At 41.3% G+C, this 16,746-nt stretch overlaps 1 protein-coding gene across 1 annotated transcript in view; it reads right to left on the bottom strand.

Moving 5' to 3' along the window:
• Nucleotides 1–6: 6 nt before the first annotated feature.
• Nucleotides 7–16,746, bottom strand: part of LOC101854274 — a 78,075-nt gene continuing 61,335 nt past the window's right edge. Inside the window, exons 21-24 of the mRNA XM_035971776.1 lie at nt 5,015–5,153; nt 4,134–4,322; nt 1,529–2,532; nt 7–813 (exon numbers count right to left, since the gene is read on the bottom strand). Coding sequence (XP_035827669.1) covers nt 784–813; nt 1,529–2,532; nt 4,134–4,322; nt 5,015–5,153 — 1,362 coding nt within the window. The 3' untranslated portion in view covers nt 7–783. The remainder of the gene's footprint in view (nt 814–1,528; nt 2,533–4,133; nt 4,323–5,014; nt 5,154–16,746) is intronic.

The raw sequence follows: 16,746 nt of genomic DNA, 5'->3' as shown, positions 1-16,746 counted from the left end.
GGGGGTTAATCAGCAGATAAAACCCATTCAAATAAAGACATTGAGGGACACCTCACAATACAATTACGTAGTTTCACGATTTTCTCCAAGCTTTTTATTGGAAAAACAATGAGAGTCCAGGTCATGGCCACTCTCTCTTTTCTTCAAATAAAACTTTCACAAAACTTTGAAAAATGAAATGACTTGGGCACTGGTGTAATAATGCTGACAAATGCAGGCATTTTAGTTTGATCTTGTCTCCCAGCAAGTGAAAATGCAAAATTGTCCATCTTGTCAGAAAGTCTCTAACCCTCCATTATCACCGATGAGATGCTTATATGGCATATCATATATATATATGAGTATGCCAACATCAGAGGAAAAAAATGGGGAAAAAAAACTTTTCTGAACTAGTAGCACCTTCTTATTATGAGCATGTAAAGTATACATAGAGAGTGTCTGAACAGAGAAATGAGTGGCGAATCATATAATTTACTGACGTCAGTTTAACATCTGGCCCTTGTTGAAGATGATGAAAGTATACCAATAGTATATATATTTATGCGGCGGCATAAACAAGCCATCTCCCCTCTCCGTGGTAGAAAATGATGCTGCACTCGAACATCTCGCTGAAGGGAGAGTGTCTTGCTTTTACTTAGTTTCCTGAAGCCCATAAAGACACCAGAACTCCATCAAGTTTCTTTTCCTTGAAGTGTTTGAAGTGACCGGTGGGATCCTGACTGGTTGTAGTGCATCCTCTCTCTCCTTTCTGTATCACTGCTAGAGGAACTGAAGTCTCTCCTTTCACTTAGCAGTGTGCTGCTTGGCAGTTCTCTGAAGTAAACAAACAACAAAAAAAGACTCAACATTTACCTATCATTCATACAATTATGACAACAATGTCAAAGTCATGGTCAAAGGCATTATTTGTAATACTAATACACAAACAAAATCAACAGGATTTAAGCTCGTAACAAAAGGGCTACCTGGAACACATGGTGTAGAGGGAGTACAGGGTAAGACTGCAATGTGAAAAAAATTTTCAGTTAGAACCTTGACCACTTGTTATTCCAGGGTCCCGAAATGAGGCCAGCAGAGAACAACTAATAATTTTTCTTTGAAGTAACTAGATCTATACTCCAAATATAGCCTCAGACATTAAGGCTGAAACAACAGGGAGTATTTTCAGAAAGCTATAATAATCACTCAAATTTGAAGGATTGGTCGCTTTGAGAAAAACAGTATCATGAATTACTACCAGATAGTAGATAGCGTGTCAATCTGCACAATGTTGGATACATACAGTTATGTGAAATCCCTAATGTACTGCATACCTTTCTGCTTCAGAAAGCTAAAATTAAAAGAAATTCAAAACAACATTGCTCTTGAAGCCTTTAGTCAACAGAACGGTGTAAATTATTAAAACTGACCCCAAAAAACAAGTGGACAAGAAATCTTCCAAATTACCCTGTTGAAGATTTCAACGGAGAAGTAACAAGCAAATAGGAGACAATAAGCTTTGAACAATTCTAAAACTACTGGGACTCACAAGTCTCGTAACACGCCTAGCCATGTCTCCAGAATGGGCATTTCCACCCAAATTTTGTGCTGAGCTGATCTCCATCTCAGGTTCACCTCCTCGTCTCCCATCCTGCACATGGCTATTTGTTGCCCTTGCCTTCCCACCGATAGATCCGTCTGTCCGCTCACGTGCACCGAGCTTCTGTCGGAACATGGCCTGTTTTTGTTTCTGTCGTCTCAGTCTCTCATCCCTCGACAAAGAAAGGAATGGCTCAGCACCAGATGAACCAGAAACCGAACAAGAAACACTTTCAGAATTTTCCTCCACAATTCTAAAGTTACTCACCACAGTAGTACTAATTTCACTCACCAAAGTTTTAGGATTTCCCTCTAGAGTAATAGAAATTTTAGATGAAGTCTTTGAATTTTGAACTGAAGTCCTTGAATTTTGAACTGAAGTTTTAGAATTTTGCACAGAGTCGGAAGCCGGGCTCACAGCACCATGTCTGCCAGCAGACGCTCCCATCAGCCTCGGCTCATCTGTGAACTCCATGTCATCGAGCCACGTGTTCTCATCAAAGAGTTCAAAATCTTCCAACGTTCCCATTCTGTTCTCTTTCTCTGGTGCCGCCACCTCCACCTCTGCCATTTTGCCCCCTTTCAACTGCGTAAAACCATCACTCTCACTGCGCACCTTGGGACTGGACAAACAGGTACGTCCATCCAGACTGGACGCCCCTGCGCCAGGGTTTAATCCCACTTTCCTCAAGTCAGAACTTTCAAAATCCTCTTCATCTTGGTTATCTTCTGTGCTGCTGTTCAGAAACTTTCCTCTTTTTGTTGGCCGTGCTGAAAACTCTTGAGTCATCGGTAGACGATCATCCTCATTCTCCGACTCACTGGAGGAGCTGTGGATCATTCTAATGCGGCGCTTTCCTTCAATCTTCTTGCACTTTCCAGCTCTCTGATTGTCTTTCTTCTTCTGTCTCCTTTTCCCCTTGGGCCGGGCTGGACTAGAAAGGGAGGCAGACTCTGAGAACAAAATATGTTTTTGGATAAGGTTAAAAATTAGTGTCACAGAGGCTGGATACATAAAACAAGATTAGATCTATTTAAAATCTGTAGGCTAAAACCGCACCGGGACATGGATGGCTGGTGCTTCTATAAATAAATTATTGATGGTCAAGGTTAAAATCTGTATTGCCCAGACACTGGCATGTTGATGTTTTACTACACCCATCCACCCACACACACACCCACAAACATAATTATACCCCCCCCCCCCCCATACACATGCATTCACACACCCTTTCTCACACATCCTCTCTTTCAAACACACACATAATATCTGCTTACACTGCACTCACAATAAGACCCACAGTCACACAATGATATAAATGAACAATTGTAAGCAATAATATTTATTTAGCACAAAAGAATCAAAATTAGTAGAACAAAATTCTAGAGCAGACCACCACATATTGGATTGTTGCTAGGGGGCTATCTGTATTTATTCAACATTATGGATAAGTCATGACATGAAATCTTCAGATTATTTTACTAACTCTGGATTGAGAAAAAAAACTCCCGTACAGTTGAGGTCTCCGTTATCACTTTCACGACTTTGTAATGCAATAATTTCATCTTCTTCAATGAAGTATCTCTTGACAAAACGTTGACAATGACATACATTTTGTACTTAAGACCTATGAGTAAAGACTGTATATATACACACTTCTGTTTGGTTTTAGTTTGGGGATTTATTTTCATTTTGTCTGCCTCTATCTTTTTTCTCTTAATATTATCATATCCTGGAATGACATCTGTACCGTCGGGACTTCACAATCACAACATGTAGATCTAGACAGACATTGAAAGCAACAGGAGCCAGACACGACTGTACCGGTGGACGTACTCTTTATTACTGACCAGTAGTGACCACTCTTCTCTAAAATACGTGCCAGTGGTTACAGTTGCCAGGTCTTCCTAAATACTAAGGCAATACAGGTGGTTTGCCTAATAGTAATGGACATTACAACATCTTCCCCAACCATTTTGGTTTGTTACGTGGCTGCATCATTGTTACTCTATAAAATCGTCAAATAAAACAGTTAATAAACACCACTAGAGAGATTGCTCAAATAACGATGTACAAATCAGGGTTTCTATATTGTCTTTCAGTCTACCGTACTGCTGTTTTTGGATTATCTGTGTTCTGTGTAAATGAATTCCACTGTAAATATGGTGTTTTAGAGGGTTATACGGCGCTCGCAAATGCATAAGGTCATATGAGCGCCAGAAGATTAGAGGTGTTACAAGAGAGTAACAAACATAAAAAAGAAGAAGGGGAGAAAAGGAAGATAGATGTTTGATAGGAAAGAAGAAGCAAACCACACCAGAGCACATGCCAACCACCCACTTGGAAGGCTTGGACGTGACAGGTAAAAAGCCTACAATCAGTAATGACACCTTGTGGGCTTTGGTGCTGGGGGGGAACTGAGCACTTATGGACATGTCCGGTGTGCAATGACATTGTTGCCCAGGACAGGTAATACAGGAAATAAAGGTAAAAAGCCTTCTTTCTTGCTGCACCACTGACATTGGCAGCAGCCTACACTTGAGACGGCACTCACCACCGGCATCAGAAGCGACACAAAAGCTGTCCTCCTCGTACTCAGAGAGACCGTAGTCCTCAGGCACGGCTTGGGAAAAGATCATGTCGCGATCGTCGTCACGTTCCTTCCAGCCGTACTGCAGCTTGAATGCACCTGCTTGACCAGCTGGGGGGCTCTTCACCGACTTCAGATAAACAGCTCGCATATCTGAGGAAATGAATGTGCGATGCTTAATGAAAATGGCTTGCATTTCTGAGGACAGGGAAGGAATACAACGGTTGGTGAAAATAACTCACATCTCACATGTCAAAGGGTGATTTTTTTTTTGTAAGTGTTTTACAGCAGTAAGAAGGAGCCAAAGAGTAGCAGTAGAAAGACTGCAGAAATAGTCAGTAGCCCAGATGAGGGGGCAAAGGAGGTGAGGGGGGTGGGGGCAAAGAGTGGAGATGACACTGACAGCAGATGACAGAACATAGTCAGGGAGAAGAAAAGGAGGTGAAAGGAGAACATTTTAGAGAAGTACATTTTACGTCACTAACCGGATTTGAACACGGGGCCTATTGAATGAGAGGGTAACACCTTAACCTCTCGACCATGAGAGCGAGCCCCCTTCCAAGGATGAAAATGGCAAACATTCATGTTCAGGAAATGAATGTAACAGTGGATCCAGTACTTTTTAAAAAGAGTTTTATGGCACTTGCAACACAATAAGGTCACATAAGTGCCGAAGATTAGAGGAGTTACAAGAGAGTAACAAACACAAAAAAAGAAGGAGGGGAGATAAGGACGGTAGATGTTTGATAGGAAAGAAGAAGAAAACCACACCAGAGCACCCGCCAACCGCCCAGAGGAAAAAAATATAACAGTGGATCCAGTGCTAACACCTGGACGTGAGTTACCTGTGCCTTGTGCCTGCGTCATGAGCGTGTTGTTGTCGATGAAGCTGAAGTCATAGTGGTCGTCCTCCTGGTCCTCCGGCTCATCTGAGGACGCCTCGCTGCCAGACACCTGGGCCTCCACGTCCACAAAGCCGTGCTTCTGAAGAGGATACAAAACAAAACCAAAGGAGAAAAAAACATTACTTTTGTTAGTTTTATGGGAGAGTGTTTTACTGCACTTGCCACACAATAAGGTCATAAGTGCCGAAGTTTTAGTTTTAGTAGAGGTTTTACGGCGCTCGCAAATGCATAAAGTCAAAATATAAGTGCCGAAGATTAGAGGTGTCACAAGAGAGTAACAAACACAAGAAAGGAGGGGAGATAAGGACGATAAATGCTTGACAGGAAAGAAGGAGCAAAAACCACACCAGAGCACCCATCAACCACCCACAAGCATTACTTTAGATTGGTGTAGTTTAAGTAACACTTTTTTGTTTAAGTAAGAGTTTTACGGCACTTGCAACACAATAAGGTCATATAAGTGCCGAAGATTAGAGAGTAATAAACACAAAAAAAGAAGGAGGGGAGATAAAGACGATCGATTTTTTATTGTTGGAAAGAAGGAGCAAACCACACCAGAGCACCCACCAACCACCCACTAAGTAACACTGTAAGGCACTAGCTACACAATCAGGTCATATAAGATTATATAAATATAAGTGCTGAAGATTACAGGTGTTTCTAGAGAATAACATACAGTGACAAAGAAAAGTTGGGTTGTTTTTTTTTACAGTTATAGTAAGACTTTTACGGCACTCGTGACACAAACAGGTCATAATATAAATGCAGAAGATTACAGGCATCACTAGAGAGTAAAAAGACAGAGACATATTAAGTAGGAGATATGGGTTGATAGATGGTTGATTGGAAAGGAGAACTCCATTATTAAAAGAACTGCATTGGCTCCCTGTAAAAGAACGAATAATATTTAAAATCTGCGTCATGTGTTTCAAATGTGTAAATAAAACTGCTCCTTTTTATCTACAAGAACTTATCAGTATATATAAACCAGGGAGAAACCTAAGATCATCGAACGATAACACCCTACTTGTGACACCTGTAAAATCATACAAATCATATGGAGAGAGATCTTTCTCATATCTTGGTCCATTTATGTGGAACAGATTACCCATGAAACTAAGACAAATAAGAACACTTGATAGCTTCAAAAGACATCTTAAACATTTTCTGTTCCTACAGGCCTATCCTTCATAAGCTTTTAACGTTATCTTTCATTATATTTGTTCTTTTCCTATGTCTGGATGAAAATAGTCTCTCTCTCTGTGTGTGTGTGTGTGTGTGTGTGTGTGTGTGTGTGTGTGTGTGTGTGTGTATGTGTGTGTGTGTGTGTGCATTAATGTATATTGCTTGAGAAGAAAGGAAGTAGTAAGAAAGGTTTTTGAAAAATGGGTATTCCAATGTAAAGCGCATTGAGCTACTTTTTTTGGAAATGCGCTCTATAAATGTTATATATTATTATTATTATGATTAAAAGCACACCAGAGCACCCCTTCCCCCAAAACCGGGTTGCCATTGCAATATTAAGATGTTGGAGTAAAGAGAAGTTCTTCCGCACCATAACGGCCATAAAGTAGGTTTTTAAAAAAGAAAAAAGAAAAAAAAAAAAGAAAGAAAGAAAGAAAAAAAAGGGGGGAAAAAAAGAGAAAGAAAGACAGGTTGAGGCAGAAATGACTGAGTTAAAGAAAAGAAGTAAAACCCAATAGTGGCACCCTCTAACCACCCGCGTAAATATAATACGTAGGGTTTGTTTTGGGTTGGGTTTTTTGTTTTGTTTGAGTTCGAGAGAAACACATCGACTCAACTGCTTCAACCGTGCCGGGGCCAACCCGGGCTGATACAGCCTCCCAGCAGACAGACGGGGTATAGAAAAAAAACAACAAACAAACAAACAAACAAAAACAACCCACCCTTTTCACACTCGGGATCAAACCCACGTCTTCCGCGCGATGACGACGGACGGGATCGGGTTGGGCCGGGTCGGCTCGATCGCCCGACTCGTCGTCTGAAAACAAACGCGTTTGTTTTTGAGGCGACGAGTCGGGCGCGATCGGCTAGCAAATCGACCCGACCTGACTCGACCCGATCCCCCAATTGGCACATTTTAAACGCCGTTGCGCCAGTCGCGTGCACGATTCCAGGAACAAGGTAAAGGATTCGGTTCAAACGAAGGACAGGGGGGATTGGATACGTTGTACTAGTAGTACATAGCGTTCGGGCATACGATGTGGGCTTGAAGGATGCTACTGGCAGTAAAAGTGGCACGTCCTTAACTACATGTATAATTGTTTTTAAACATTCCATATATTTATATTTTGTGACTTGTTTTAGTAAAAAAAAGAATTACGGCACTTGCAACACAATAAGGTCATCATTATATAAGTGCCGAAGATTAGAGGTGTTACAAATGAGTAACAAATACCCCCCCCCCCCGCAAAAAAGGAGGGGAAAAATGGACAATGGACGTTTGATAAGAAAGAAGAAACAAACTACACCAGAGCACCCGCCAACCCACATTTTGTGTCCGTCTTTGTCTTGCTTTGCCCTTGTACTTCTTGCAAGTTATTCACACGCTGTGCTTCTCTTTCGCGTAGGCAAATCGAAGCCAACGCTAAGCATTTGCGTTTTGATGGAGGTTGGAGAGAGCTTATCCTTAATTATCCCTCCTTGCTGTGGTCTCTATGATGACCAGGGGCGGTTTGTTAACTGGACAAGACCGGCGGTGCCGGTCAAATTTTTGTCAACTGGACAGTTGACAAGAGATTTATTGCTGATGATGATTTTCATTCAGTTTTAAGTAAATCCAAACAAACATGTATCAACAGTCAAAAAGCGCCTTGCCGATTTGAAGGCGTTCAAATAGACAAGTGATTCACAGCTGTTTTGTCGCGTTTGTTTATCACGCCGGCTCACAACTGTTACAGTTAAATCGTCTCCTGTCACGTCGCGGAACTTCGTACGAGGACAAACCGAATACGGCTCGCTCAGCGATGACGTCAGTCCGCTGGGCAAATCCATCGACAGCCTACAGAGGGAATAGAACATCCCTTAATTGCCAAATTGGCCTCTGTGTTGCTTACAAAATTAAGAATGAGACTGTCTTGAGCAGCACGGACACATGTATTATTTTATCAGCAATACATGTATTTATCATTCAGCCTTTCTATATCTATTGTAAGAACATTTATTGTCAGCATGGCACTAATCTTTTTTTGTTTATTGAATTTTTAGCCACCTATAGTTCCTGTTTGGTATTAATTCATCGCTTTTTCCCCACTAAAAACTTACCTGGCCCATAGGAGTCTGGCCGGCGAAAGGAGGAATCGTCTAGTTAAGATATATAAGGAGAATTATAACGAGGAGCGATAGGCACTCGGCTGTCACAGTCTGGGCCGAGAACAGTTAGGCCTACCCCTCCCTTCCCTCCCCCTTTCCATCGTCATCCCAGCAAGACACCAAGTTCTATAATTAGCGTTTGACACACTTCCCCACTTTGTTACAACAGTGTTCTGTTCTGAGAACTGAGAAGCGCAATGAAAAACGTTTGATGATATAATGATTGGAAACTGTTGTGTGCTAACTTGGTCCAGCTTTGTATAGCATCTGATTGTAGACTTGATCTGCATGGGACAGCGTCACTGGTACAGTATCAATTGACTTTTTGTCATCATACACTTTCAGTTTGTTTTCTAGGATAGTTGTGTTCCTTTTTCTGTGCCGATCAAGTCAGTTTCTATTAGTCTCAGTAACTTCCATCATACGTTATTCGTTTCTTGACACTACCATATTTTAGCTCTTTAACATTATATTATAATGTTTACAATGGTGTGTGTGAGTTGGGGAGGGGGTGGGGATGGCGAAAGCAGGGGAAAAAATGATGAGAGAGGAGAGAGAGAGAGAGAGAGAGAGAGAGAGAGAGAGAGAGAGAGAGAGAGAGAGAGAGAGAGAATGTGTGAGTATGTGTGTGTGTGTGCGTGCGCGCGCGTGTGTGTGTGAGTATGGGTGTGTGTGAGAGTGTGTGTGTGTGTGTGTGTGTGTTGTGAAGGAAGGGGGTGGGGTGGGGGGAGTGAGAAAGAGTCGATGTGAATGACGCCGATCAGTTCTATAAACCACGAACCGCCACTGATGATGACCTGCTTTTCCGCCGCACTAAACACACACCACTATGAACCATTTTGACGGTGATAGCCTGTGTAATCTACTGTTCAAGTTTCGTCAAATCTACATTTGATAGGCCTACATTTGCAACATTTAGAGGCAGCCAGGTTGTTTTCCTTCTTGGAGTTGGAGTAGGAGGGCGGGGCAAAGGCAACCATTTTTGCACAATTTGATCGAATCCTTCAAAATGAAACTTATCTGATTTTCTTGAACACCATTTGAGTAAGAGTACAGTAAATGTGCGAGTTTAACGCCCCCTTTCAACACTATTTATTTGGTTACTTCCACCGCTTGATACACAAAATGAAAACAACTTATAAATCAGAAGGCTAGTACGCATTTGACACAGTGTGCACAGACGCACGTGCGCATGTGTGTGTGTGTGTGTGTGTGCGCGCGCGCGCGCGTGTGTTCTGTGTATGTGTGTGCACGCGTGCGTGCGTGTGCATATGTTGTGTGTGTGCGTGCGCACGCAGTTTTAGGCAGTAGAGAGACTATCACAACGCGTGAAGAGTACTAAGTCGAGCTCATCGTTTTGAAGACGCCGGGCTGTTCCGAGTAACGCGAGTGTTCCCGCAACTCACGCGCCTCGCTAAATATAAAAACTCCTCACTTCCCAAACGTCGGGGCAGTCGGTCAGGATTTCCTCATCAGCAGGTTCGAGCGCGTAGGTGACTCCTTCGCTTATATTTCATTCAGCCTCGAGCGGGTAATTCAGCAAAAAAGAGTAGTTTCAAATGCGGGAGGAAGGGAATCCGACAATAATTTAACAGCGCAGACTGAACCATGCCGCGGACACTGGCTGAGACTGTGAGTGCAGATGTATTATACCTCTTTCAAGACATTTTCGACCGCTTAGGAGGCGGGCACTAGCAGCAGTGTCCTCACTTCCCCGACGAAACATCCATGCACGTAAGTACAGTAACAACCAGCATCTTATTGTCTTACCAGTATAGTTTAAATTAGTAAGAGCTTTTTAAAACACATTCATAACAATTAGGCCATATAATCGCGGAAGATTAGAGCTGGTACATGTGATAGAAAATTATAAAAAATCTTTAATGCAGGTGATCAACACAATTACTAGAAAGTAATATGCAAAAGAAAAGTAGAAGTAAATATAAGGAAGATAGAATGTTTGATGGGAAAGAAGGACCAAACCACACCACAGCACTCACCTTTTTTTTTTTGCAAAGTGTATTACGGCGCTCGCAACAGCATAAGGTCATATGAGAGCGCGGGACACATTAAACTTTTTCAGTTGGTAGGAATTTTTGAATTTTGCGCGGGTGGCGGCCGAAGCCTACTCTAGACGATTTTAGACCACCAAGAGATCTTTAACGAGCGCAATTTGCACACGGGCACTCCGACTTTTTTTCGCCCTTGTCCGAGAAGGCTAGGTGCAGATCTTTCCTACCCGAAGATCAGGGGTGTGGCTGAAAGACAGCAGTAAGAAGAAGCCAAGGAGTAGCAGTAGAAAGGCTACAGAAAGAGCCAGGAACCCAGAGGAGGGGGCAAAGGAGGTGAGGGGGTGGAGGCAGAAAGAGGAGACGAAAGCAGACGACAGAACATTGCAAGAGAGCAGGGAAGGACGTGAAAGGAGACAATGTTAGAGAAGAAAATTTTTCGGTCGCTACCCGGATTCGAACCCGGGACCTTTGAATGAGAGGCGAACACCTTAACCTCTTGGCCACGATAGCCCCCCCCCCCCCCCCCCCCAAGCACTCACCGCATCCACCCACTACACCACACTGATAAAGACGACGTAAGAAGAAAGAGTTGCTTTCCTCGTTAGTTTGAGTACAGAAAACACATGTACACAATAAAGACCCTTCAGTACAAGGGGAAAAGCACGACAGACAGGCATAACGAAGAGTGAAAGAAAAACAATAGGACCTACATGTTGTTACTTTAGAATTACAAAGTTCTATCTGCTCAGTGCCTAGTCTTGAGAAATCTGAAGTAAAAAAGTTTGAGTTCAACAACATGTCAAGCTTGTTCGAATGCAATTCTTTGAATATCTTGAGAACGACCCCGAATAATCTTACAATTTTGATAGAGCAGACAGGGTATTTGGTTTCTGACCTCATGGTCTTAGTAAAGTAACTCAAGACGGCCAAAAATGTCAGACAGAACTTTGTAATCTGAGGTAGTGAAGTGGGCCCCCCAAACACCCGCTGAGCACGAGTAGAGCTGTGTGGGATGGTCAAAGTTAGAAGAGTGGGTGGTTGGCGGGTGCTCTGGTGTGGTTTGCTCCTTCTTTCCTATCAAACATCTATCGTCCTTATCTCACCTTCTTTTTTGTTTTTTACTCTCTTATAACACCTCTAATCTTCTGGCGCTCATATGACCTTATGCAGTTGCGAGTGCCGTAAAACCTCTACTAAAACTAAACTAAAAAGTTAGAAGATACTAGAAGTCATAATCCGTAGAAACATACATGTTGAGTCCTTATTTCTACCAAGCTCTAAGTCTAAGCTTGGGTTTGATTGCACGATAGTCTTGTGGTTAGGCTACCAGTCTCGTAATCGTGAGGTTGCGGTTCTGGGGTTCGAGCCGCAGGCCCGACGTTGTGTCATTTGAAAAAAAGCACTTAACAGTTTCCCTCACTTTACCCAGGACACACCCATAACAAATAGACCATATAATCGCCATAGACAACAAAAGATCTGGTCAGTACTTAGTGTTTTAGCGCCTATAAATGGCAGCTTGCACTGTATGCTTCACAGGAAGTTGAGATTGGTACAGAATGTTATCAGGTCTGCCGGGGTAATAATATAGATTGTAAAGCGCACTGGGAATCTGCGCTACACAAAATAATGTTCACTATATTATCATTATCCTCTTACGTTTGTGAGCTGAACTCATTGATTGCGCGCATTCCGGTCAATAGACCACACCAGCAGACGCATTGTTTTAGGGCACTTACAAAGAGAAGCATAATTCACAATTGGTCGCTTTTAAGCACAAGGTGGCTATCCCGGGAAATGCTGTTTTGAGAAAAATCGACGGTAAAGCTCCTTGTTAAGTTTCTTTAAAAGACAAGGAGAGTTTTCTCTATAACCAAACAAATATACACACCAATGAAACTTCTCCTATAGGAAGAGCAATGTCCACTTTCGATGCAGGTCAAGATTTCTGGAAACCCCCGAAATCTGTGTTAGCTCGCTTGTCCTTAAAAGCGACCGATGAATAGTGTGTATCTTGAATGTCTTTTAAAAATTTAGTTTCCTTTAACTGAAATTAAAAAAAAATAAGCAGGCAACACCATGTAAACCAAAGAACCATGACCAGTGACCGACCCCAGCCGCCATAGACCTAACCCAGAAGTGCTTGATCACACGTTAGTTTGTCGTGTTTTTGTTTTTTTTCAATTTTGGCTTCTTAATTTGAAACTTTAAAAAAGCAGGCAATAACATACTGTGAAACAATACGCAAATTTGTGTTTCGGATTTCCGTATGATGGTTCGAACAAGAAAAAATAAAAATGGTATGGGTTTAACACTATTAGGTTATTTAAGGGACAGGGTTCGAACAGAGAGGAGAAAAGAAAAAGTAGGACCTACTAGAGGCACATTTTAGCCACCACCATCGTCATTTTCTTTACGACGTAAGGCCGGATCTTGTTAGAACAGTTCACGGACACGAGGCATGCAATAGTCTTGTGATTAATGATGATGAATCATTAAGATTTAGTTCACCAATATCAGAAACGCGCCAATCTCGAATTTCGATGTGAAAAAAGCACAAAACATGATTAACATTAACACTGAATCGCTTTCAATTTCAGAGATGGATTGCTGATTTTTCCACGATATTTCAAATTTATCAAATTTATATTCCCCCCCCCCTTTTTTGGGGGGGGGGGGGTGTCTACAGGGGAAGCCTCAAATTCCCCAAAATTTAAACATTGAACGCCCCCCCCCCTACATTATGGGAAGGTGGTGTATTGGGGAAAAAAATCTCTTGACGCAGAGGTACAGCAAGAATCACAGAGCTAATCATAAGTACGGGGCATTATTGACCATTACGTGTATTTAAGTTGTTACTAAGAATGTTTAAAAACAACAAAAGTAAGTAAATAAAGAAATTAAAAAAAACAAATAAAAAGATGCATACATGTATATAGCTATGATGTAAGATCACAGTATACGCTGACTGACTTCAGCCGCCATAAACCCGGAAGTGCTTGTTCACACATTTCCTTGTTGCACTCATGACAGCATTCACGAGTTTTGGACGACGTAGTTTCTGTTGTTGTCAGGCTTGTACTTGTACTATAAATAAACTATTACTACTGATATATGAATCTACGGTGGAAAACTTCGCATGTGAAAGCGTGCCAAGTCGGCGCATTCCATGAAAACATGTTTACTACTGGCAGTATTGTTATTATTACTGCAACATTACTATTATTAAAAACCCAAAGTTATGTCATCACTGAATTATTCTATTAATCATATTATTATTATTATTATTATTATTATTATTATGTTATTACTGTCATGTTATACAGTGGCGTCCAAAAGAAACTTTAAAAAGTAATCACCCAATCATCGGGTATAGCCTTGAACAACCCGTTCATGCAGCATACCAATTTAAAGCTTAATAAATTCTGCATCATCTGACACATTAATAATTCATCTATGTAAGAGATGCCCATGGTACGGTCACTCAAAATTATGTCCTGCGCACTCATATGATTTTATGCAGTTGCGAGCGCCGTAAAACTATTGCCCTAACAAAACAAGATTATCATCATTATTGGTTAATCCCTACATTTTTTTAGAAGACCGATGGATTGACTCATCCCACGACACAAAGCCAAAAGGGAAAATTATAATGTTAGTCAGACCCCCCCCCCCCGGTGGTTTATTTGTTTGTTTGAGCAAAGAGAAGCACATCGACGCAACAAACAGATAGATAGATAGATAGATAGATAGATAGATAGATAGATAGATAGATAGATAGATAGATAGATAGATAGATAGATAAAGAGAAAGACAAACAGAGAGAGAGAGAAAGACAGGCAGACATGACACAAACACACAGAGGGGAGAGAGAGAGAGAGAGAGAGAGAGAGAGAGAGAGAGAGAGAGAGAGAGAGAGAGAGAGAGAGAGAGAGAGGGGGGGGGGGTGAGAGAGAGAGAGAGAGAGAGAGAGAGAGAGAGAGAGAGAGAGAGAGAGAGAGAGAGAGAGAGAGAGAGAGAGAGAGAGAGAGGAGAGAGAGAGAGAGCAATATTCAAAATTAGGGTTAAGACTTTTCATTTATAAACATGTAGGTCACTGTATATCACAATATTAATATACTCTTCCGGCGTCAGTGATGGGGAGCAGAGGTAACGCGCTTCGCTATCGCTCGCAGAAAACACTAGATCGTGGGTGGTTGGCAGGTGCTCTGGTGTGGTTTGCTCCTTCTTTCCTATCACACATCTATCGTCTTTATCAACCCTCTTTGGCGGGTGCTCTGGTGTGGTTTGCTTCTTCTTTCCTATCAAACATCTATCGTCCTTATCTCCCCTTCATTTTTTTATGTTTGTTACTCTCTTGTAACAGCTCTAATCTTCTGGCGCTCATATGACCTTAAGCAGTTGCGAGTGCCGTAAAACCTCTACTAAAACAAACACTAGATCGATTCCCATGTAGCTATAAAAAAAGGAAAGGTATTTCCGTCTGTCTGATAGGATGTTGTGTCCCTCTCAGATGGGTTGAAGCAGCCCACCTCCTTAACGATCTAAATTTTGTTGATGGAGACGTAAAACATCTTGTATGACATTTTGCTATATTTTTTTGTTTTAGTAAGTATTTTATGGCACTTGCAACACAATTAAGGTCATAAAAGAGCCGAAGATTTCAGGTGTTACAAGAGAGTAACAAACACAAAAAAGGAGGGGAGATAAAGACGACAGATGTTTGATTGGAAAGAAGAAGCAAACCACACCAGAGCACCCGCCAACCACCCACTTACTTTATTTTATCATAATAACAATATATAATTTTACATAACAATACAGCTTTTTGTTTTAGTAGAGGTTTTTCGGCGCTCGCAACTGCATAAGGTCATATGAGCGCCAGAAGATTAGAGGTGTTACAAGGGAGTAACAAACATAAAAAAGAAGGAGGGGAGATAAAGACGACATATGTTTGACAGAAAAGAAGAAGCAAACCACACCAGAGCACCCGCCAACCACCCACATACTTTATTTTATCATAATAACAATACATTTTTTTTACATTACAATACTGTTTGTGGCAAAAGTAGGCGAGCGCAAACTATTTCACACTTCTGAGAAATCATGCAATTCGACCGTGGCACGTAATGTATACATTTCGTCATACACAATGCTACATTACTAATGGGCTGAATATAGTCAATTTAAGTTGCTGAACATGGCTAATGAGCATAATATTATTGAATTCACAAGTAAAGGTTAAAGACTAAAAAAAAAAAATAATTAAAAAATGGTGAAAGTCAAACTAAACTAAAAACACACAATGTACCATTTTTTAAAACAAGTCATTGCGTAAATAACCCCCCCCCCCTTAAAAAAAGACATTTCCCCTCATGATATACTACCCAACAGGTCACACGAGTAGGCTACCACTTAAAATAAGCCCTACCAGCAAACCTGCTCAAGAATGTATTTCCTAAAATGTATGAAGTGTTTTTCACATACTCCACAAAAAAACCCACACTAAAACCAAAACAAAACAACAACAACAACAACAACAACAACAACAACAACAACAAGTAAAAAAACCCAACAATCAAACAAAATAAACCCCCAAAAATCACTAACAAACCGAGAGTGGCCACATCTCTCGTGCATTGATCATCTTGGCCTCAGACTTTTACTTTATTTTATTATTATTTTTTTTAAAGGCGGTTTTCATGTCTGTTGAAAGATTATTTTCTAGACATACTACATAGATGAAAAAGCGACTCGGTGTCAATATACTTTTTAAAAAAAAAGATTTCGCAAGAGTTTTAAGGCATTGCAACACAATAAGGTCATATAAGTGCCAAAAAATAGGTGTGTTCTTACAAGAGAGTAACATTCACAAAAACAAAAACAAAAAAACAAAAAAAAAGAAAAAAAGAAAGAAAGAGCAAACCACACCAGAGTACCAACCAACTGCCCACATCAATATATACATGACGTATAAGTAAAACACATAATAAACAATGGGTAGTTTCTAAGACTCTCTCTCTTTCTCTCTCTCTCTCTTTCTCTGAGTGCACGCGCGTGCGTGGCGTGGTGTGTATTCTCTCTCACTCTCTCTCCCCCCCTCTGTACATGACAATAATACTTTTGCTGTATTCAGCCAAATTTCGCGTTGTCAGCCCTACAAAGCTTGTTATTTTTATTATCATATCGTCACACACACACACACACACACACACAGACACACACACTTTCATCCAGTCATCCATCCTCACACACACGGAGACGAACAGCTACAGATGTGCGTGTGTGTGTGTGTGTGTGTGTGTGTGTGTGTGTGTGTGTGTGTGT

The sequence above is a fragment of the Aplysia californica genome, unplaced genomic scaffold (genome assembly GCF_000002075.1).
Source record: "Aplysia californica isolate F4 #8 unplaced genomic scaffold, AplCal3.0 scaffold00502, whole genome shotgun sequence".
Classification (NCBI taxonomy): domain Eukaryota; kingdom Metazoa; phylum Mollusca; class Gastropoda; order Aplysiida; family Aplysiidae; genus Aplysia; species Aplysia californica.
This window is presented reverse-complemented; position numbering and strand designations above follow the sequence as displayed.